At 42.1% G+C, this 25,338-nt stretch overlaps 1 protein-coding gene across 2 annotated transcripts in view; it reads left to right on the forward strand.

Annotated features, from left to right (window-relative positions):
• The window catches only part of col23a1a (collagen type XXIII alpha 1 chain a), a 117,354-nt gene that overhangs the window by 65,209 nt on the left and 26,807 nt on the right, over nt 1-25,338 (forward strand). Inside the window, exons 3-5 of one of the 2 annotated variants that reach the window (XM_029441538.1) lie at nt 17,965-18,009; nt 20,621-20,628; nt 21,802-21,828. In XM_029441538.1, coding sequence (XP_029297398.1) covers nt 17,965-18,009; nt 20,621-20,628; nt 21,802-21,828 — 80 coding nt within the window. The remainder of the gene's footprint in view (nt 1-17,964; nt 18,010-20,620; nt 20,629-21,801; nt 21,829-25,338) is intronic. The other variant, XM_029441539.1, reaches the window with a different exon arrangement.

Raw genomic sequence — 25,338 nt, forward strand, 5'->3', positions numbered from 1 at the left:
CTGGCACTTTTCTTTTCTGCCTTTTTTCAAATATGGCAGTAACAAATGTGGAAAACTATGAGGACCCCAAGACATGGATTCCCTCTTTATTCAGTCTAGCCTCATAAAATGTGTCCAAAAACACAGTTTCCCTACAGCTGGGCTCGTCCCACTGAACCAAAGCACCATGGATGGCTGCTAATAACCCACCCTAATAATCCCTACATTACCTAATGTCTTTCTGCATTCAGTGCCATTAAATACCCATTCATTATAATGCCAACAGTTAGTGCTATTGTGAACAAGGTCCCAGAGGTGAGCCCTGACGCTGGTAGATGGCTGGTTGACTCTGCAGTGGTGCAGCGGGCTGGCTCATACCCTTGGGTGGTGATACTTGGTGATTACCCAGGGTTCCACAGGGGTGAAGCCCAGAACAGAGCCCCCTCAGCAGGGCACATGGTTAATGAGCACTGGGCGTGCTGCTGGAGCCCCCAGACTGAAACGATAGGAAATATACACACAAATTGGATGGTGTACAGGAAGACGACCACAACCACACACACACACACACACGCACACATAGTCACTCAATGTTCATTTGATCTGTGCTCCATTTCCTCCTCACTATGGCACATAAGAGAGCCTGCTGAGAGGGCTCGCAAGACAAGTAGTGAACATTAAACACACATTTGATGGCTTACATTAAAGTCACATTTTCTGAAACTGGCCAATTTGACTCTAACAGCATGCATATGTAGATGCAGTAGGGTAATTCAGTAATAGAGAGTGTTCTGCTCTGCTACAAACCTGCTTTGATTGTCATTCTAAAAGTGTTTTATCCCAGATCAAGTCAGAGTTTTAAGACAGTATGAGGCTTAGCAGCGCTCTGCTCTGAATGTAGGACCTAATTGGACGCACGGAGGAGACTCCCCTGGAGGATGGCTGGATATATATACGCTGGGGACTCTGGGAAGTTTACTGGAAACCATTAAGGAAACGAGACACTTCCGACCACAGGGAACAAGAAAAACGAATGAAAAATTAAGAGAAAGGGAGAAAAAATGAGACGCTTCAGGCCTGAATTGTTACATGATTGTGGATTGTGCACGTATGTGAGGCCTCTTTGTCCAGGTCGTGTGCCAAATTGCACGTTGGCATGGTAACACTTTTATCCTTCTCGGCTGCAATGAACGCAAAGTTCAAAGTTCAAAGTATCCCTCACTTACAGGGAAAGTGGTTTGCAATCATGACGTTTCAGGGCGTCCCGGTAGCTCAACCGGTACCACAGGTGTCCCTTATACAAAGGCTTAGTCCTTGCCCATAGCGGCCACTGGTTCGAGTCAGACCTGTGGCGTTTGCTGTATGTCGTTCCCTCTCTCTCTCCCCTTTCACAATCTGCACTTCTCTATCATAAAGGCATGAAAAGCCCAAAAATATAACTTTAAAAAAATAGTATTTTTCATATTGTGATCTGAATGAAGTAAAGGTATGGAAAGACTTGGCAGTGGAGTAATAAGAGGTCTGTTTGAAGTCTGGTCATCTATCTTTAATGGAGTAATTTTAGGACTATGCTATTTCTACTACAAAGGATCTGAGTACTTGTTCCACCACTGACCGTTTACCATGCAAATGTCAGCAGAGACACACACTAACTAACTGCAGAGAAATACACACTTACGTCATGCTGTTAGATAATCCCCTCTGTCCAGTCAGGTCCCTATCCATATCGTCGTCAATCAATCTTTTGTTGTCATCAGGTTTCAATTTTGAGCTCCAACTTGTTTGCCCCCTGTGGCAGCGCCTGCTTCTATCTTCAAAAAGCTCTGTGTTTCCTATGTGCAGGGGGGCATACTGTAGCTGCAGAGTGAGAATAATACACAGTCGCAGTCTTCAGAGGAAGCCAAGAGAATAGTTTGAATATGAAACCCACAGTCATCATGTCACTTTCAACTCCTGTTGGAGAAACTGATGGAAACTCTTCATTATGGTTGAAACGTTACGTGAAGCGTGTGGTCGGGGATAGTTAGCAGCAAGTTGAACGGCGGTGGAATCTGTAATGGCACCTGGAAGCAATTGTGTTTCCCTCCCTGAAATATTTATGTATTGGTGAATTATTCTAAGCATGTTCCCAGTGTTTATTTCTACAATATGTCTGGCTGCATGCTGTCCACTCTGAAAGTGGAGTATGAAAAAAACAACGTGTGTGTGTGTATAATGTGCATCTATACTCAGCAAGCTCAGTCCAACGGTATCCCTCATTAAAGTAAAGTCAACCCACCTCCCCTCGGGCTTCCCTTTTTATATGCACCACCCCGTATCCAAACACTGTTAAAGACTCATAAAAGCTGTGCATAATATTTTGATATCTGTCATCTTATGCTGTTATAAAGGAGCCAAAGGGAGAGGAAGTTGCCTTCGTTTGTAGTATCCATTCCCATCATAACACACAAGCTCCAGTTTCCCATGGGGATGTTTGTTGTGATGTCTTGTGGCACCATTGCAAACAGACGAGGTCTGCTGGGGGCCGAAACGCCTGATGGATGTGTTTAGTCCTGGTGGGCAGGACACACGGAGAGGATTTTGGTAATTTTAGGATATTTGATCAGTTTGTTAAAAGTTGGGTATTATTCTCAGGCTTTGTTGTCGCAGTGTTGCTGTGTTCCCACATTTAAACAATTACTTTATCATTTATAAAATAAACACTTATGTTATTTATCTAATGTATGTGCACGATTCAGTGTGAACTGCATGGGTGTCAAACTCAAGGCAATTATATCCAGCCCCCAAGAAAATATCTGGCTCGCCGGTTTTGGTAATTATATCAATGCATGGCACAATACATATTCTGAACATGGCGGTGCGATGGCTGAGTCGAGGGAAAGTGCTGAATAGATTTTGAGTTGCGTGAGGAAATCTACCAGTTTTAGGAAAGCAGAACACCATCGATATCTGGGACGAAAAGTGGCGATGTGAGACATAACGAAGCATCTCACTGTTAAACCTCCAACTTCAGGGCCGTGTGATCACCGACATGTATGATGCCAAGCTGCGCCTGTGGGAGACTCTGATGCAGCAAGGAAACTTTGGTCACTACGTGTTTCCAAACACTGACAAACATCTCCACCGCTGTGTTCCCGACTGCACATTCTGCCTGATAAACTGAGCGTAATTTGCCGACTTTCTAGCTCAGAAATGAAAATTGAACTGCTCAGCAACCCGTTTGCAGTTGACGTGGAAACAGCATCTGTGAACATCCAAATGGAGCTGATTGACCTCCAGTGAAACGACACACTCAAGGCAAAGTGTGACTCTGTGAGCGCTGCACAGTTTCCAAGCTTCATCCCCGAAAGGATGCCTCAACCATCGAGAGAGCCATATATGGCTCCCGACCCCTGGTGTAGACTGTTAGTCTTGTTTGAACATGACGCAAAGACCAGGATAGAGTTGGCTATCCACATACAAAACATTTAGGTAAGTTATTTATCAGGACAAACTTTAGGCCTTTGCGATTTAACTTCTTTCTTCTGCTATTCAGTGCAAATCTGAAAATATGTAGAAGTTAATATATAGCAGTGTCCTCTAACCTTACTTTGAGAAGGCACACACAGCGAGGTGCTGACCAGTGTGAGCTTCCATCAAAATTAACCATGACTTCCAAACATTGGGCATGACATGGAAATAAAAACTAATTAACCTTTGAAAAGCCTACTCTCTGTTTGGATACCCACTAGCCCCCTCTGTGGGATGTTTTCTTACTAAGTAAAGAGGAGGTTGTGTATCGAATGTTGAGGGGAGAGGACAGTTCTGGAGGGGTGGAGGGGGTGGGGGGGTTGAAAGGTGACACCCTGACAAGTGGTGTTTACGAGAGTAGAGAATACCAAAGGACATAAATATGAGATAGGAGAGAAAAGAGGAGGAGGGTGACTGAGACAGAGATGTGTGAAAGTGAAAAGAAGCGGGAAGACGTGACAGCGACATGAGGATCCCTCTCAGACTAACAGCAGCTCTTAACCTTGAGGTCAGAAAGAGAGAGGTGTGGAGAGACAGAGTAAAAATACAGTTTGATGACACAACCACAGAGGGATCCTGGGAGAAACTAGCCAGCCGTCTTCACCTATTAAAGTCCATCTGATGTCTATCTTTTATTGGGTGACTCTGTGCTGGACAGGTGTGCCTGCAAAGAAAATGTGAATGGGTATGTTTGAGGATCAGAGGTGGCCTGTGTTGGAAGACAGTGGCAGATTTATGGGCTCCACCAACCTGAAGGCTGGAGGTCGCATGCTGACTTTGTTACACGCTTCAGCCAACACAAACAGAAAGTGTGGTGACACACTGAATACCAGCCTGCTGGTACCAGGTCATGTGTGTGCAGGGAATGGGACTTGACTGACAGAATGTGTGTAAGTGTGTACGCTTCCCACCTGGCCTCAGGGGAAAACCATATAATTGTGATTAAGATGGAGGACGGTGACATTGATCAGTAAAGAAACAAGTTTGGCACTGAGGATGAAAGAAGAAAGTCAGATCGTGTTCTGTGTCATTAATATCTATCAGGAGCAATGCGAAGCTCAAAACTGCCAGACGTAGATGGATGAGAGGCCGAGAAAGAAAAGAGGGTTTCTCAGGGTTGTACTGTTGCCCCTCTCTGTCTTACTTTCTTGATTCATGAACTCCCTACCGTCTGCAAAGAGTGCTTTTATCTCCTGTGGGGTGGTTTGATCATGAAATCCAAACCTACAGGAAGAGTGTTTACAGCAGTTCAGTGTTGAACTATTTATTCTGATGTAAACCTGTGGTGCATGTTTCTGCTACTTTATCCGCCTCTTTGATGTGTTTTTATGTCAGGGGTTTTTCTTACCTGATAAGCTTTAAATATTTGTATACTTGGACTTAACAGATTGGTTTAAAGAAGTGGTTCAACATTTTTGGTAAACACGCCAAGAGTTCAATGAGAAGATTGATTTCCCTCTTACATCTGTCCATTAAACATGACCCAGGAGATAGTTAGCTTAGCACGACTGGAAATGGAGAAACACTTTAGCTAGTTAAAGCTCCTTTAGCAACTTTTTATTTATTTTTGATAACACCTCAAAATATTAAAATAGCTAATGACAAAGCTAGTTAGACTCAAGGTTCGTTTTAATTTATTTGATATACAGTATGGATATGCAAATTAGCATGTGACATAATCTAGTGGCAACTTTTTGTGCAGGCTATAGCTACTTTTTGTTGAAAGAGGCAACACAAGTGGTGTAACAGCAAAAGCTCACTAATTGACACGCTACATTTAGTTTGTTTTAATCCATTCAGCTGATTCTCCTGTTTCCAGGCTGTACAATCACTGTGTGGTATCAATCTTCTCATCTAACTCTCGGAAAGAAAGTGAAAAAGCATTTTCCAAAATGTCAAACTACTAACAGAGTAGGATGGATTTATTAGTAGACTATATTTCTGGAAATTACTGCCAGTCAATAACACTTTTACCATGTGTGCTTATGAGTTTAAATGGTTTAAATGTCTGGAATTCATCTGCACTCCTCTCATAACCAGGTGCTATAGTTTTGACCTGCTCCTCCTCCGATGTAGTCTCAGACAGCCAGAACAGATAATTAGGTTCTGTTAGCGTCCTCTGCCAAAATCTGAGGCTTGGTCTTGCATTTATTAAAACAAACAGAGTGAATTTGGCATTTCAAACATTTGGTCTCTTGTTACACCTTCATTTTCTACAATGTGGCTGTTAAAAAAGTGGCTTTTAGAAGAAGGTTGAGAGAGAGGGGAGAAGTGTGTTGCAAGAGCCATTTGACCGACTTGAATCATATTGACTTAGCTACAGTCAGGTGCATGCAGACAAAGCCTACATTGTTGGAAAACCCCAGATAGTTAGTTTTACCATAAACCTACTCTGACCGATATACGAGACAGCTCCCATCCAGTGAAGAAGAAGAAAATGAAACATTATGAAAGTGCTACCACTTGGAGCAGATGGCAAGGGCCCTAAATCACTTTCGAGGTGACCGCAAAATGTATTTCTTGTACTGATGTATCATTTTACCCACAACACCCGTTGATCTGGGACTCCGACTCGGTCCAAAAACCTGTCTGTTGGTCAGAAGGGCGTTACGACTGCAAGCGGTTTTCTTCCACTTTGCCTGGCAGGCAAGCGCTGAAACCTGAAGCCGTCACAAAGACTTCAGGGTGGCTCCAAACCTTCATTGGTGTTTGGGCTTGGGATGGGTCAGCGCCTCATTCCTTGGTTTTGGCTCAGCGAGAACGGTAGAGAGAAATTATGTTCTTTCTGATATCTTTTATCACTGAAAACACAAATTCTGATATATAGAAACCTCTTTCCCTTTTTTTTTTCAACTGTTGTTGGCTCATTTGTTGGCTGAAGAACGAGGAAGTTTAGCTTTTAGACAAACAGCAGCGGCTGAGGTAGCTTGGCAGGAACCAGGTACAGCAGGAGAGCTGGAGACTGGTCAGTGTTTATACTGGGTGGAGAGAATAAATCCCATTACATCAAATAGTAAACATGTGTATGGAGCAAATGAAGGTGACATGACTGACTTTGGATGAGGCGTTAGATGAGTGTGTGTTGAGTGAAATGAGCTAAATGATCTCTCTCTCTCTCTCTCTCTCTCTGCAGCTGTGGTCCACTACCTTTTGCCTATATGTGCTCCCTCTCGACCCTTATGCAAGGTCACTACATTATGAACGCTGATACGGAGATTTGATTGGTCAACAGCAATGAACAGCACATACCTCTGGCATGCGTTCCCAGCTGTGTTTAACTTTCATTACAGCGCATGAAGGCTATCAGACATATCAGCTGTGTCAGCCATCTATCACAGTCGCAGCTGTCAGGCACACAAACTAACATAGTTTGACACACACACACACACACACACACACACACACACACACACACACACACACACACACACACACACACACACACACATACAACTTTAAATACTCTCAGACACATGTCTTTTGGGACAGGGCCATCTGCCCAGAGAAATGCATAACTCCAGATACCTTGACGGACATTTATTGAGCACGATGTTATATATTATGGGTACATGAATGGTTGATTGTAAACTCACAACCGGCTGTAACATCAGACTGATCTCAGTCTATCACCGACTGTGTGAAAGGCTCGACAGCCATCCCAGCCATGTTCTGAACCCAGGAACCTGAGCAGCTGATTGGACCAAATATGGGTGCCACCAATCGGATAAAGTGACGCATGACCTCCTCCCATAAAGTTCACACTGGGGCAAGTCTGCACCTGCCACAGGAGCAGCCTCGCAACACACACATAGACACACTACGCTGTTCTAGCCCTCGAATCACTGCAGAATTGAAAGGGGACATGGGTTATGTTACATCATTAACATCACAGCACAGAGAGAGAGGGACATTCAGACACCCTGCAGTGATGGCATCGTATCTTCAGGGCATTATGAAATGATATCCTCCTTACGCACACCTGCTTTAAAAGAAGCGGTTGATAACCCTCGTTTTGAAGAGTTGAAGGCAGCAGCACTGACGTCAGTTCATGTCCCAGCAGGCTGCAGCAACCGCTCAGATGACACGATGCTATAGTCTGCTGACTGAGTTATAGTCAAGTTGAATGTCAGCCAGAACTTCATGATTTTGATTGATTGCTGTTATTTTATTCAAAGTTTCCCCTGTTCATTAAGGCTGGATATTGAAGCTGCAGTACCGAACACATCTTGTGTTTGATGAGATATTCACTGATATAAATCATTACTTTCCTTTTTATAGACGATGTTAATAACTGATGCATTGAGAAGTGTTGCATAGAACAAAATGTTTATACTCCTCAAACTGAGGTGATCAAAAAAGTATTGGTTTTGTATCAACATATACATATTTATTACATTAATAAACCTAAATAACTACCAACAAATATTATGACATGATCAGAACTATATTTATTAATTGGTACTTCTGTGTGTCTCAATATGGTATATCACTGCAAACAGTTTTTGCTGTGTCCTAGCACGTTCTTTGGTTCGTCTTTTGGGTTCTGAATTGTATTTCTGTAAAAATACAGTATATTGTTAGAAATGTTAAGCCCTTAAAGTAGGTCTGGCAACATTGCAGCTGTGTACATATAGTTGACGTGCGTATGTATGTGTTTTGTTTGCAATTAGCCAGATGCAGATGTATTCGATCATCCTTTTTTCACTTGTTTCAGGGAGCCATGTGAATATTTCCCAACATTGATATTTTGTTGCCAGTTTGCCGGTAATCCTTAAGTGCAGAGTTTTTGCTTCATTCCAAATCCTCTATTTAAGTCATCCAAAAGGTATTTACAAAACATTTGTTTTAGGAAATAACATCATCTCTGTTAAACGCCGGCCCTCAACATGACTGTTGCTGATTTTGCCCTGCTTGTTGACCTAATTTGGCGCTGCACCACATAATCAATCACATCTTTACGCAAGTCTTGATCCATGTGTATCAAATGGCATTGGAGGTTTTTGCTTAAGCCAGAATGGGTTGGCAGAGCAGAGGGCTAATGCACTGGGATATAATTACAACCAGACGAGAGACAATAGAGTATTAACACAAAGTGGATGGATGAGGCCAGGTATGCTAGTGGAATAATGGCGGTAATGACAATAGAGAAAAGTTTTGTCCTTGTTAAAGCAAGGATGAGGAATAGAAGAAGACCAGGAGTAATGTGAAATACTCGAATGGACCCTGATCAGTAACACTGTAGGAAAATAAAATAAAGTCTGGTTTAGATGGAAACCGGTAAGTGGCGAGTGCTGTGGCAGACTCCATACATGAGTAGGAAGTAGGAGAAATGTATTTGACCACACATATCTGCTTACTTATACATTTAATTTATGTGCATCTTTTAGAAAATAATACATTTAATGTCAAGTATACATGTCTGCAGAAGTCTATTGTGGGTAAAAATAACTCACCCTACTAAGCAGACCCTGTTCCATTCCCTTATGTAGCGAGCAGAAGTGTTTGGCACGTCAGGTTAGTGTGTTTTTATGAGTGTGACTCGCCTGCATCATGACACGCCAAGTCACGACTGTGTAATCAGCCTCTGGACCAAGTGTACTATATTGCTCATAAACCTCTGGGTGCGCTGGCCGGCAGCTTTGAGATTGCATGCTCTCACCTTGGCTTGCACAGAGGCTGTAATTAGCCTGTCTATTTCAGGTGTGAGAGAAGAGGAGAAAGAAACCAGAGCAAGGACCTAGCTTACAGTAAGGGGCGAAGGGCATGAGGGGTGAGACACCTGTGAAAAAGGAGAGAAATAATGGTGGAGATTGGAAGAAATTGCACAGGGAAGCAGGGCTGGAATTTGGTTCTATGAAAGCTGAGGTTAAGGCGGAGGGTGGATCTGACAGGGTTAAAGAAAGAGGCTAGCTGGAATAAAGCTCCCTTTTGAACATTCACACCATGTTTCCTCAACCGTGGCCCGCACTTTGCCCCACATATTGTCTTCTGTTACAGACACACACACACACACACATACACACACACACACACACACACACACACACACACGCACACACACACACAGATGCTGCAGTTTTCGTTTAAAGTCATGGTGATTAGTGCACTTTTCTCTTTATCCCTTTACACTTGAAGACCCACCCCCGCTCTCTCCATCGCCAGCTCTCTGGTTTTGCTTTAACAAGTTCCAGAAAGTCAAACTAAAACCACATTTTATGAATATAAAGGATACAAAGATAAAAGAGAATTGTATCCTGGTATACACCACCATTCAACATAGACTGGCACTGGACGAAACCGACACTTCAAAATATCCTTGTCAAATTACCACTGCGCACATTGATGCCGGCCGCTGACCTTCGTCACATTAAAGAGTCTTGATACTTTTATCTTGTGTCAATTTTTAAAGGAAGGAAGTCTCTATTTAAAGGATGACTGGCACTTTGGATGTTCAGGACACAACCTCGCCATGTTAAGGCCCATGCTCCTTCAGGTGACCCATGTATTTTCTTAATCCCCGCTCCACCTGTGTGCCAGTTTGTGTTAACCCGCTTGTTTATTCTCCCTGAGGATTGGGTTTCACACCTCCAGACTTCCTGGAAGTCCTTGCAGCACCGGTGGCCCCAATCGGATATGATCTACAAACATAACCCTCGTTCTCACCTCGACATCGCACCAATGTCTGCTGTCCCCTGCCTTAAGGCACATCTCCCATTCGTTATGGGACTCACTGGTTCCCAAATCTGAGGGCGGCGATTGGTCACAGGAAGTTCGTCAATAACCAGTGCTACTCAAACCACACATGGTTGAACTGTTTCTCAGAAAGTAACATGAAAAATGTGCAGGATTTCTATTTCCAAGCTGAATCCATTGAGGATAGGTGTGTGTATGTGTGTGTGTAGAGGTGTTTGAGATTGCTCATTTGCGTGCAAGTGTGTTTGTACGCTTAAAATCCTCTTGAGTGCTCAAATTCCAGCGTCTGTGGTAACAGTCCCTACTTATGGAAGTACCACCCAGGAGCCTGTTTGAATGGTGCCGAAAATCAAGCCTTTCCCATACACGCCAACATGCCCAGCGTCAACAAACACACACGTCTGAGGTTGAATGTATGTACACGTGCAGTCAGAGAGGGTTTGTTTATTTGGGGTCAACCTATTTAAGGCATTGTCACGCAAGGACCCTCTTTCCAAAAGAAAAGACTCACAGACACACTTGTATTACCATGTGCTCATAACAAACTCCAAATCAGCTGAATTCTCAAAATCTTTTAGGGTTTTCCTCAAAACCACCTCTGCTATCCTCTAAACACAATTACAATTGTATGATATACAACAACATCAGGTTCGAGAGGATAGTCTCTTTCACACAGTGGGTGCCATATATTTGAAGAAAGAAGAAATATCACGTTCTGCTTTCTTACAAACGAAAAGTGTCATTTATAAGCAATATAACAGACTGTTTTTCTGCTACAGTCTTACTTGACCAGTAGCTTATGGTGGCAAATGATAGCAAACTGTTGACTTTGTGCTAACATTGTTTAGTGTTTTGGTTTCTGTCATTATCCATAAATATGGCTTAAAGTAGCATAAATCACTTTATTGAGTGTGTATAATGTTCAGGCCTCCATCTACTAAAGGAGTGAATCACAAGATCAGATGTGCCATGAACTGGGTGGCCTGCCGCTAAAGCTTTTGTCTTCTGGCTGCTAAACTTAGGCTGCTCTGGTCCACTCTGTTGTGATCTGCTCTTATTTGCTGTGCTCGGTTGGTGCTGACTGTGTTTTGCTCGATCACTCACTGTTTTGACTACGCGTCTTTTTGTGAGGGGCGGGCCCGTCTCTGCCTTCGTCCCTCATTAGCTGTGACGCACGGTGACTACCCAGGCAGCCTTTCAGCACCCGCCTGCCACTCAACGCAAACCACCTGCCGGACATCACAACAGCCGGGGTCTCTTTCTTCCAAACCTGTGCATGCTCTCAAGCATAATCCAAATTTTCACAAGTGCAAGATCCGTATCCCGAAAAACACAAATGAACTGTCAAAGATGATAGAAATCCAAATAAATGGCGCCATGATGAACTTTTCGTGCATTGGGACCAAATGAATAATGCAACAGACATAAACACCTAAACAACCCTGCAGCTGTAAGAGCACACATGCATACTTGCTCACACACACGCAGGTTTACAGCAGAATCACTCAGGCCTGACAGAGCGTGTCAAAAAAAACTATACGTTGATCACACTCGCATGGGCATGAAATAGGCGCCCATGCCGTCACACAAATACACTCTTAGTTAGCCTCTCACACAGACGCCCTCTCACTCAGCTCCGAGAAATGCACTCTGCAGTCACGCAACACTTGATGCTGAAAGTAAAACAGGAACTTGGTACCAATGTGTTCCCGGCTTCTTATTTCTCCTTCACAGATGACCTTTGCATGAATACCAGAGAGATGTTTACTGTACAGCATCTCTCACTCTGAGAGGTGAAGTGTAGTCCACACACGCAGAGAGTTTATAACATATATAACACTTACTGTATATGTTCCACAATAACAGTTCATGGTAGTGATGTGTTTGCGGTTGGAGGTTTAGACACACATAGAAATATTAGGGGAACAAAATATTATAACTGCTGTAATTTTAGCGTATTCTGAAACTTTTTTCAGTCTCTAATAACCGAAAGAAATTGAACATTTTGATTGCAAATGGTCAATTTTGTTGTCAGTTTGTAGGGAACCTCCTTTTCTTCACAGTTCAAAGAGCATACTTAACATTGCTTTATACACTTGACTTTTTCTCATTTTATTTATATTGCTTATAAACATGATTTTGAACTGATGACGTGTTTCAGAAGAAGACAGTAACGCACTTCTTCTGTGCAGCATTAAAACATGGTTAAATGTAACAAAATGTTCATGTTTTCTTTATCTGTGTTGACATTACTTTTAATGCAGCACTACCACTCCTAATTTATAAAAGAGTTTATAACAGCTTGTTCATAAGCGGGCGATAGACCTCTCTGTGGTCTAATTCACCCCAAACATGACTCACCATCAAATACTCCAGCCCAATTTGTGACAAATTGAAGGATTATCATTTCATTGCAATGTGTTAAGGTGCAGTAAGAAGAAAAGGGAAATACTATGTAAAGGAAGAATACATATTTAATTTTGCAATTATTGTTCATTTTTTTAACGAAGCACAGAAAACTACAGACAACTTTACAAAAGAAAAGCAGATTATCCTAAAATCATTTGTAAAATGTGAAACCACCACAGTAGAATGCAATTTCCAAAATATGTTGTACATTTAGTGTATAGTGGTTAAGTCTGGTGCAAAAGGTAAACACCCACTGATGTTGGGTATTATGGGATAATTGAAACACCTTGCATACATGTGGTGCAGATCTTTATTAGATCTTCATTGCTAACACGAGAAGACTAGATGGGGTGAGGTTGGATTACAGGTAACTGTTCTTTCCTGTTTGATTCTGGTTATCTGATCGCACCCACTGTGAGAACGTATGGGTATGAACCCTGTCTGAGCCACTGAACCCGGACTGACCCGGGGCAGGAGAGACGCGGGGCAGCTGGAGAATGAATCACAGCCGTGTGAATCACATCCGTTGTCTTTTTCTATTTCTGTTGCTGTTTACATTCACAGCATGTGTCCCCCATCTTATTGGAGTGAAGGTTGGACAAACATAGGGAAGTGCTGACGGATCAGGAGACGGTTTGGAGGTTTGAAGTTTTACAGCTGTGCCCATTAACAAACCAAAAGAAGGGAATCCTCACAATCATCTCAGACCAGTAAACCATTTCAATGGTAGCCATTGACTGGACTGGTCTCATTAAGAACCGTTAGATTTAGTTATTTTGGCAAAACGTTTATTATCAATAACTCTTGTCAACATTTTAGATTCTATCCGTCAGCATCTCTGCAATTAAATAATGAAATGCATTTCTTTGTCAAAACTTGGCCTGATCTATTTGTACGTCTGTCTCGTGAGCAGACGTTGTATAAAATATTGAAAAAGACAAATCTCTAGTTTTCTCTTTATGTGTGGATGCCTACATGCAGACACCTCTTCCAAGTTTGTGTGATTGTAATTAATGGAGATTAGAGGGAAATCCACTATTGGGATAACAAAAAAAAGAAAAGACATTCTTAAGTGGGAAAAAGAAATAAGAGAGGAGATGCCGTAGAGACCCATTGCCTCCAGCTAGTATGGAAGCAAGAAGTTGACTTTCACTACTTACACCCTTCCTCTCCACACCCCCACCCCACCTTTCTCTTCCTTTTCAGTTCAATTAAATGTTCCCCTGTTGCAGGAGGAGTACTAGGGGAGATATGCAACAGAGGAGGAGTGGGGAGGAGAGGAGAGGAGGGTGGGGCAGATGGATAGATGTATCACATTCTGCTATTTTCATTTGGTTCCTATTGCTCCCAGTTGTTAGGTTAAACAAAATAGGGCCTAAAAGAAGAGGGAGGAGGAGGAGATCGCTCCAGCACTTCTTCGCTTTGTTCCCTGGAAGCAGTTTGTTTGTGAGAAATGTCACAGTAGCTAAATCAAGCAGAGCCACGTCTACGAGAAACAGACAGAGCATCTGGAGGATTAAAGGATGCATACGTGTGTTTTTTGTTGAGTGAGACAAAGGTGGCGTAGATGCAGTGAGCTGCACTTGGTATAACAGTTCACTGGAGAAACTCTTGCTCTAAATGGTTTGACAGAAGGAGAAAGTGGGAGGGAGGTTGTGTGTGTGTGGTTTTTAGCAAATGGATGTACTTGGAACCAGTGAAAGTGTTGATGGAGAAATTGCATGTAACCCCGCACAGGTTGATTGCACTTGTCAGCAGGACGGTTGAATATGCCTCAGTATATGCATGTGAGTCTGTGTTTGTGTGCGTCTTTCTGAATGTATGTGTGAGCTTATACACAGGACTGTGATGTTGTGTCATTCTCCAGTTGCTGCCTAAAACATCCCATGTAAAGACTAATAAAGGAATCTAGGCCGGGATCCAGATGTTTGTTTCTCTTAGTCTCAGGTATTTGACATTCTCACACACACGTAAACACACTTACAGTCCTAAGGGGGCAGTTGGCTCCAAGTCAAACTTTGGACTGCATGTTTTTCCACGTACAGAGAAGAAGTTTAAGGTTAGCTTGAGATTCAACGCTTCAGGCGAACACTTGCACGCCGCCATCCACAAGTTGAGACGCTATTCTGTCTGTGTGTGTGTGTGTGTGTGTGTGTGTGTGTGTGTCTATAGGTGAAGGTTTCTAGGCCAGACGCAGAGGACACGTTCCCCTCAATATTTAGAACATGTGCCCCAAATAAAAGCAGATACAGCTGTGTCCATTAACAAACCTAAAAGAAGGGAAAGCTCACAATCATCTCAGACCAGTAAACAATTATAATGGTAGCCATTGAAATTATATATATATATATATATATATATATATATATAAATCTTTTATGTTTCCCTTTATATAAATAAATACATTTCCATATGCAGAAAAGCCACAAATTGTTGCATAAAAATCACCAAAATGCAGGAAATTAACACTCAAACCCCAAGACCTGGGTTTAATATGTGTGTCACCCTATGTTGAAATCAAACCTACGCCTTGTCTGTTTGTGTGCATCACTCGGTTTCCAAAGAACTCTTCACATGGTCATATTCATATTCATGTCTGCTGATGCTGAGTGAGTGTGTCTGTGTCCAGCACTGTTTGTGTGTCCCTCAGAGATATTTATGCACAGGATGTAGTTTTCTTTCCTAACTGTCTGACATTTGTGGAGGTCCATCTTTCTTTCTGGGGGACTTTTTCAACACCTGTAAGAGTGAAGGACGACCTCCTCGTTCAGTACTTGTCCTCCCATCTCTGCACCGCACTGCGTCTTTTCTTTTTCTTTTTTTTACATCTGTTAACTTATTCTTCTGTCCTCAATCCCCTCTGTGTGCTTCTTCAACATCCTCCCATCTGCTTTACATCGTGTAAACCAACCAATCACCAAAAAGCGTTGAGCTTTGTTATGTCTTTGTAACCTCCTTTTGATGTTGATAACCTTTGACCTCTAGGTAGACAGAAGGGAAAGGAAGTCAAATTATTATACAACCCATTACTGTGTCAAGTAAAACACTATCTCTTACTCTCTAACATACACACTGATTCTATTTTAGTGTGCTTGTGTGACCTTTTCTGCCCCTGGTATGCCACCACGACACAGGAAGTCAAAACTGACACCAATGTCACGTCATGTATTTGTTTGTCTGTATCTCAGTGGGTATGCGTTCATTGCCCTCACCTGAAATAGGAATCTGAACTACTCCCACACACACTCTCTCACATACGTTCTGTTCTCCAGTTATGCTGTTTTTCCCATTAATTCCTCAGTCAATCCAGTCCTAAATCAGCTTTTCATCGCCCACCTCCATTACCCATCAGCCATGCCACTCAGGACTAATCACCCGCTCCTCCAGCGTTTGGCGACCGACCTGTCAACATGGCGATGGCTGCCTTTTAAGTCTTAAATAAAGGTAGAGCAGGCATGGTGACCCGTATTTTATAATGCATATCCCTGCTTGAGAGGAGGCACTTTAAATGACCAATGAACATGTTAGACAAAGATCTTTAAAGGATTGTAAAGTCCTCCACCCATCTTTACTGACTCGCCTCATCTTTTTTTTTTGTCTCCGCTTTCTTTCTGGACCCTCCTGTCATTTTAACTGCAGTATATCTCCTACTCTGTCCCTCCTGTTTGATTTTTCCCCATCACCACTCCCTTACTCATTCCTCTCTCACCCCTTCCCGATTGTCCTCCCCATCTCCCTCCCCTCCAGCCCCGGGGAAGTGCTCCGGCCCTCTCAGCAGAGGCCTCGGCCCCCAGCAGAACAACTCCACACTGCTGTTTATGGCTGCGGGGGCTGAATCAGAGGAAGTAGAGCCCACTATGGAATATGGAGACTATTACTGTAATATGAATGCTGCGGCTGGCAGAGTGTGTGTTAGTTGGCGTCTGTGTCTGAGGTTTGAAGGTGTAGAGGTGTTAAATGATTAAAATTGTTCAAACATAAACTTTAAATGAGAGTTAGTAGGTGCACATGCTGTACTCATTCTCCATTGTTACATTTTAAATTGTTTCTTCCAGTTGCCAACAAAGTCTGGCGGCAGCTAAAAATGGAAAAGTGAGTCAGATAAAGAACAAGAAACAGTACTTAGGTGAAATGATTTGGTTCAATGACACACTGTCTACTATTTTATGCTATTTCATAAATCCTTTAATTCCAAAGTAATTAATAGTGTATTGGTGTTGCATAAAGGAGGGAAAGAAGGATGAAAGAGGGAGAGGTAGACATAGAGGGAGGTGGAGGAGCATGATTGAGGTCTCTTTGAAAGGGTTGGCAGAGTCAGGAAATGATTAGGCCACTACAACCACTCCAATAATGACAATAGGGAAAACATGTCTACAGCCATAAGCACTTAGCATCAGGAACAGTACCCAGTATGGTTCCTATTTCATTACAAGAGCAGGACTGTATGTGGGAGGATGGGCACATAGAAGAAAAGAGAAGAAGTAAGGTGTTACCTACAGAAGAGTTTCAGGCCAACTGTTATTCTAGCTCTCAAGCTATATTGTCTCACACATGTACAGTCGTTTACAATGATCATAGTGGCAGATGTATCTAAATTATTACTAGTGATTGATTTCACACAAAAGCAAGCTTCTAAATTCTGTCAGGAAACCTAGCCCGTCAACGTGAGGAGACATCAACAGCTTAAAGTTGCTAAGCTAAAGGTTAAGGGTGGACAACCCTTCTCAACCTGAGCAGACACCTGTGACTTTTTTGTATAGTCAATTGCACCATTTCTTAAAACAATATTTTTGTTAAATTATCAGGCAGACACTGACACAGACGTCTTATAGCAGCACGAGGTCTGAGACTCTCGGCCCTCTCGCTGGCCACATCATCTCCTGGTTCCACTACAGACCAACTGCTGTTTATCACAACTTTACCAGACTTCTTGGTCAACAGCAGAAACCGTTTTTCCAGGAAGGTGGTGGAACCAGCGGCATCACTGCAGGGTCAGAGGAAGGTAGCTGGATGAAGCCTAGGCAGTGAGGAATAGGTCTGATGAACCTGATGTTCAGCCAGAGTGAGGGGGAAATCGGTCTTTAACAAGCCTGAAGGTCAAGTTCATTCAAGCGTGTCTGACACAAAATCATACATGTGGTTCTGTGTGTGAGGGGATCTTTGTCGTCATCTTGCTTTTGTTTCAAGCGTCTGAATCTGTCCATACGTCACTTTAGCACAGATATTTCAGGGCTGCGCCAGCGCACACAAGCTTATTGCCAGGCAACACATGACCACCAGCAGTTGAAACAGCAAGTGATGCTCGGTTGTTCTTTACTCATCCTTGCAATGCTGGTTTGGTGGATTTACAGCTCTGTCTGTGTGTTTTCACAGGGCCTCCAGGAAAGCGTGGAAGGATGGGAAGAAGAGGGGAACCTGGTAAGTGACGGCCGCCACCAGCTTTGTTTGTTTAATTCTCCTTTTCTCTCTTTTCCTGGAAGACTCTTCATCTCTCTCCTCTCTCTCACTTGCTCCCATGCTTGCTCTCTTCTCCTGGGTGATTGCAGTGACCCACGAGTCAGGCCGTTGGATGGGTTGCAGTTGGCCCTTCTCCCTGTCCCTCCCTATTTGTGTCGACATATCGCTAACCTCAGCCATGTGGTTGCACTAACTTTGCCCAGATGTCAGTCGTTCTCGTTGAGCGGTAGCAGCTGCCATAGTACGAGCCTTAATGAGATTCTCCTTTGCCAACATCACTACCCGCCATTATTGTGTTGCTTTTCTTTCCACCCAGACCGCAAAACACTCATGGAGGAACCAAAACAGTGCAGAGACATAATTCTTGTTACACACAAGGTCGTCATGACAGATAGAGCGGATGTTCTACACGTTTGAGTCACCCTCATTTGAAATGTTTCTTATTAAGGGTTGACTCCACCAAATTGTGGTGCGACATTGTTAGACAATTTTATCCAAACCTGCAGGACTGTAGTTGTTCTGCAGGATATGTGTCAGGTGGAAAAACTTCCAGTCTGGTTGTGATTCATTGTTGTATATATTTAGAAGACAAGATCTGTTCTTGCCTTTATTACTGTACTTAGAGCACCAAGATCCTTTCTGAAGTTATACAAACTCTCGAGTAGAAGTTAAAATTGTATGTGGGCTTAACCCAGTGCAACGTTGTGGTTCACTGATGTGCTTTTAAAAGTTTTTTTGGAAAACAATGGTAGCTAGTTTTGGTCCTTTCATGGGATTTATTGACAATAAGAAAAATCTAGAATATCAAGAGACTTCTCTTTTAAATCCCTTTTATCCTCTTTATTAAACAATAAACATAGATTGTGGAAATCCCTCTAAATTGTGCGATTCAATGAGGTGATCCCAGGACAAGTAAATTATTGTTTTTCATCAGGGTTGTGTGTATTTCCAGTCACTTTTCAACAGGATATTTTGGAGGAATATCATTACGGGAAGGCTCATCATTAAGACGCTCATTGGCTGCTCTCTGTTTGTCGCAGGATGGTCTGTATCTGAACGACGTGGTTCTGTTTAGGTTGACTCTCTTGTTGTTTACTTTTGCATCCTCATGTTGCAGCCTGGGTAATATAGTGTGGGGGTAGGTAGCACGGAGAGCCTGTTGCGCCATCCTCTAGCTGATGAATCCGGCAAAACTTTTTACAAGACGAGGAGAGGTTTTCCCCGTTGTCTCAGAAACAAAAAACAATACAAACCTGAATAACAGGAAAGAGGGCAGACGGAGTAGTTTAGCATCTGTCGCCTTCTCTCCTGCATCGACCCTCGCTATTTCTTTTTTTGCTCTTTTACTTGTTTTCTTTTCTTTTCTGTTTGCCTTTCTCTCATTCCCTGTCTCTTTCTTTCTCTTTAGTCTCTACACTCACGCACACACCTGTCTCAAGTTCAATGGTTAAAGCTGGGGTTCTCTAACCCACGCGCATTTGTTTACCTAACTGTCTGGCCCAGAAAGTCCTTGTCCTTCCGTCTAGACGCAGCTAAATTTGATTGACTTGGTCTTCATGCCTCATAAACCTCAACACCTCTCACTTCTTCTTTCCCTTTCACCTTCTCACCCCAACAACCTTCATTTTGTCATCCTTCTTTATAATCCTCTTAGCCCCAAAATGCCCTTTCCCTTATATCAAACAGCAAACGTCATATAGATTCTGATCACGTTAGCAAGACTTTTATATGTTTAAATAGTAACAAAACGCCACAGAGGAGATCTGTTTCCAATCCTACTGAATTTATGTAGATTTAGTAGTTTAATGTTGCATCCATGCTACCAGAACTGCAGTGGTGGCGTAGCTCCAAATCGTGGCACTGTAAATGTGTTAACAATCACATATATCAGCATCTTGATCGGTTTACATTTAAATCAGTTAATATGAACCAATCACTAATATAGTTGTTTTGATATATTGACTTTTTAGGGTATTGAGTGGTTTATTTGTGCCCTGGGCCTTTGACTTTTAATAAAATGTTTTTGGGGTCTTTTGATCATTACTGTTGTTTTTGGTTAGGCTAAGTAAGAAAATCAGAATGTACTTTTTGCTGCTCAGGCTCAACATCAGAGCATTTCAATCAGATGTGAAATGCTGCCCCGGAGAAATCTCAGAGACATCTTTATACTTTAAAGGGACACACAGTTTGCCAGAACACCCCCAAACCTTTCACTGTTTGTCCTCCATCTCATACACCCATATCTTCTTAGGAAACAAAGTATTCACATGACTTCATATCCTAATGCAAAACATGGCCCATTATCCAGAAGTCTGTTTATTATAATGGGTTCACCACAAACTCCATTGGCAGCAGCTCTAATGAGCTTGTTCTGTACCATATTTAGGTGGTTAATTACAGTCATCATCTAACAAACCGCATTGCATGTGCAGTTTTTTTGTTGCGCACCACTGTTTTGAGGAATTGATTGCTGAACAAACCAGAGGTTACCATAACTCGCACATGCTGTGCTTCATGTGTCAGATGTATCAAATTTATTTTCTAATGCCTAATTTCTCTTTTTCTGTTGCAGGCCTGCCTGTAAGTACAATTTCCACTTCATCCAGGTAGTATTAAAATCAACTAACAAGTTATTTAACATGGAGCTGTTACATTCACAATCACATACAAGTACATACGTTATCCTTCACTATACAAACTATGGTTTTCTCTCACAGCAGTAAAATACATGAACACACAGACACACAAACTGTCACAGACTCACACATGTGCATCCACAGGAGTAGCTTGTATCTGTGCATGTGTGTGTTTCATGGTGATGGTTAGGGAGCGTTGACTTATTAGCAGCGAGTTATTCTCCTCTGTGGAACTATAACCCCTGATGACACTCTCACTCACACACAGCAGATAAAACACGCACACACGCACACACACACACGCACACACACACACAAAGACTAACTGGAGACTGCTGCTGCCTTCAGGTTTGGATTTTTTTAAATTTAAAATGAACCTGCCTGGGAAGAGTGACCCTTTTCTGATATAATTTTTTGGATCAAAATGTTTTGGTCACATGTGGCGCAGATCAGATTTGCGGAGGTGCACCTCATATGCTCCAAAACACACCATAGCGCTGTTCCAGAAATATTGGAGCGGCCTGTCCAGCTGACATTTAGAAAATCCAGGCAATGGTTTTATTGGAGAAAATTGTCTAAGAACACACCCAAAGTGTTGCCTCGAGCACATAAAGTCTAAAGCAAGGTGTGGTAATGCGGAATCACTTGCTACTCCACAAAGTAACAATCTGTCAGTACAATTAGCCAGAGTCAAGGGTATCAGATGGAAGCTGGCAAAAATTACCCAAAAGTAATGGCAATTTGCTTTTTTTCTGAAATGGTTCACGTTTGAAAGCAGATGTAAACAGATGCCAAAAACATCAGATATAGGTCATGAGTTGTTTAACTAGGAGTCAAAAGTTGTAATGTAAGCACACTGTACTGTATGGTTAAGCCTTCACTCATTGATTCCAGCTTTAAACTCCACATAGTGCCATTTAGTTCATTCAAAAAGTCTTTGTACAAAGCAGTAAAAACTGAACCATGATCCTGTGTAGCATTAGATACTTGTCTCCTTTAGAATAAAGTGTGCCAGTGTTGTGACGAGTTAATATTTACACAAGCGTGTCGTGTGCAGCTGTTGGTTTCTGTTCTAACCTGTCTCAATGCTTCATGCTTTAATCTCTAACCTCACCAGGGCAAGGCTGGACGGGATGGATACCCGGTAAATTTGATTTGTTATTTATCCTGTCACTCTTCAATTCACCCAATCATGTTTCTATTTTCCTTCCGGGTTTTTTTCCCTCTGGATTTATTCCAAATTGTCCTGCAGCTTCATTTGGCCTTTTTCAGTTTTTTTCCTCCGTGCTCTTTTTTAACAAAATTAAATTTACTCTAATCGTCGCATGTTTCCTTGCCTCTTGCCTTCAACATTTTCTCTTCTCCGATGATGTATCCTGCCCCATAACTTAGACGCGACTCAAATACAAAGACAGTTGTATTTAAGCACAAACAGACATAGACTGCCCCAGAGTGGTAAAATGACATGAAAGTCTTTTATTACATTTTTCACAACTTACTCGAGGCAGAAAATTGCGACATAAAACATATTTAGCGCACTTGTGAAAAATGAGTTAACAATGAAGAGCAGTAAACATAAAGACACATTTTATAAAGATATCATCTGTAAACATAAACCCCGGGAATGTAAACGATACCAATAGAAATATGAAACATTCATTCACAAATCATAAATGGGGTTTAATGCAGTTTGAATAACATAACTGGCACTGAATACAAAAAAAGATCACAGTGGTGGAATGTAACTAAGTACATTTAGTTTAACTATTAGGTACTTGTACTGTACTTAAGTATTTCCACTTTAGGCAACTATAAACTGCCTAGAGGGAAATGCTGTTCTTTTTGCTCCACAACATTTATTTAAAGCTTTATTTGCTAGTTACTTTGAATATTTAGATTATTAATACAACATATCAACTAATAAAGTATGTATTATCAAAGGTAAGCTGCCCAGCAGTATATAAAGTAAATACATTAGTCCCACCTTTACCAACTGCTATATTAAAGTGCATATTAACACATCAATAATTATAATCCAGTAATATAGTATGATTCTAAACTGGGCCATTCTGCACAATGAGTACTTTTACTTTTAAGTGTATTTTGATGTTAACACTATAGTATAGTATTTTTCCACTGTAGTATTGCTACTTTTACTTAAGTGAAAGACCTGAATACTTCTTCCTCCACTGGATTTCCACCGGTGATACACAAGACGGAGAGTCAGTTCTTGTGTTATCCAGAGATATAGCGGCCTCTTGTGGTCAGACTACTCCAAAAACATCTATAAAACATCTCGTGGCTCTGTTGCTGATATGTGGTGAAGCCATCGTCGTATTCTCATCATCTGATACAGACGCCCCCTCATCATTCAAGAGGTCAGGGTGTGTGAGCAGTTAGTGTAATCAGAACTGTGCAAATTAGCATGAGCAGGCTCTGTGTGTGAGCATGTTACATGTTCAGTGAGACACTCTGTCCCGCTATAATGTGACCCCCTCCCCCCCCCCCCCCCCCCTGCCCCGGTGTTGTGTTCCACGACGTCTTGTTCGTTGTGTCGTTGTGTCTCACTGGGAATTTTGGGAAGTTCATTACCCATGGGTCTGACTCCCAGTCAGATTCCCAGTCTGCCTGGCACTGCACGGCCCTCCTGACGGTAAAATGTCTGCTGCTAATTACACACAGGTGTACCGAACGCACAGAGAAGTGTGCACACATGTGTTTGTTTGCCTGTGACTCTATTCCTCTTTGTCTCTGTCTTCATTAGAAATCCCAAAGTTGTGGCACATAACAGTGTTGCTGTTTTTAACTTTAAAACATCTGCTAGGTTAAATGTAATGTTGCTTTGAATGTAGATAATTTGGGCAATCCTCCACAGTTTAGTCATCATAATGAAATCTGTATAGTCTTTATGTAAGCCTCCTGTTATGATGCACATATGCGGATATGATGACTAAGGAAGCTGCGCGTATGAAGTTACTGAGAAATAACAGTAGATTAATCATACTGCCAATTAACATGGACAGCACTTTATTTCATTTAGCAGCGGAGATGATCAAGTTTCAAGCCCTGAAGTTTAAAAAGGGCCATTCTTCCTGTTGGGTAGCAGTGTTTGTGTATCTGTGTCCATATGTGCAGATGTGAGTGAACTCCATCCAACCACCCGTAGTTTATGTAGATCTCTGTAACAAGGCGAGAGCTATGGAAGTGGTCAGGTGTGTGTGTGTGTGTGTGTGTGTGTGTGTGTGTGTGTGTGTGTGTGTGTGTGTGTGTGTGCTAACTAACTTGTGTTGTGGCAGTGACCCGTGCCAGTAAATGTTCTTTCTTTATTTTTCCATTGTTAAAACAAACATCTCGGTTGCTTTCCAGCACTTTTTTTCTTACCCTCTCTCGCCCTTACAGTTTGTGTCTGTCCTATTCAAGCCTTTAAACCTCAGCAGGCAGGACGCTTTATTCTGTGGCTGTACACATAAATCAACAATTGAAGTGGTGGAAAGTAAAAGAGTACAATTACTCAAGTTCTCAATTATGAGGTACTTATATTTAACTTGAGTATTTCAATTTTCTGCTACTTTATACTTACAATTGAGAGGCAAATATTGTACCTTTTCCTTATTCATTTGATAACTTTACTTAATAGTTACTTTGCCGGCTGCATCATTAATGTGATGTACACATTAATGAATCAATAATTATAATACAATAATACAATCTGAAATGGTCCATTCTGTTGGATGAATACTTTTGGTACTTAAAGTATATTTAGATGCTAATATTTAAAGAATTTTACAAACATTTCGATGCATGACTTTTACTTGCACTGTTGCTATTTTTATCTCCTTCCAGCACTGAACAATTGTCATACAAGTTATGTGCATAACACGTGTGCAGGTTTGCCAGTGTGTGAGTGAGCATGTGCTGCGCTTCATTCAAGTGGCATACACATGTCTCGCAGTCATTAGGTTCATCAGACTCATGCACGCAGCAGTCCACTTCCATTGAAGCATTAGTTATGTGATAAACAGAGTTAATGACATGCGGTTCTAGCATAACACTATGGTGAGTGTGTGTGTGTGTGTGTGTGTGTGTGTGTGTGTGTGTGTGTGTGTGTGTGTGTGTGTGTGTGTGTGTGTGTGTGTGTGTGTGTGTGTGTGTGTGTGCTGATGTATGTTTTCTCTCCTCATGTAACCCCTGTCCTCCTTCCTCCGCTCATAAATCACAGGCGAGGGGTTTGAGTTTCAGAAAGGAACCTTACCGCTGTCAAACAATCAAAGTCAAGCAGACTGACACAACAGTGCAGAGGGGTAAACCCACACACACACCAGTTGATTCTCATTCGTATGTCCAGCCACGATAAGCGCGTGTTTATACGAAAGTGCCAGTCTGTGACAGGCGGCGGCCCTCACTCAGCAGAAACAGGCCAAGACCTCTATTGTTCAGCCTTCCAGGTTGCTGAGTGCAGATTAAAGCCAGACAGTCACTCGACAGTATGTCAGTAATTTTCTGTCCCAAACACACAGCACTAACTGGAGAGGAGGAGGGACTGGAAACTATTCACTGCGAGAGAGGAAAAGATAATTGTATCAAAGGAGGAAAGTAGAACCAGGGGAGTGGGAAAGGGTTCTCTCACTCTCCCCATCTTCCTTCATTTTGACGT

Source organism: Cottoperca gobio, chromosome 10 (genome assembly GCF_900634415.1).
Source record: "Cottoperca gobio chromosome 10, fCotGob3.1, whole genome shotgun sequence".
Classification (NCBI taxonomy): Eukaryota; Metazoa; Chordata; class Actinopteri; order Perciformes; family Bovichtidae; genus Cottoperca; species Cottoperca gobio.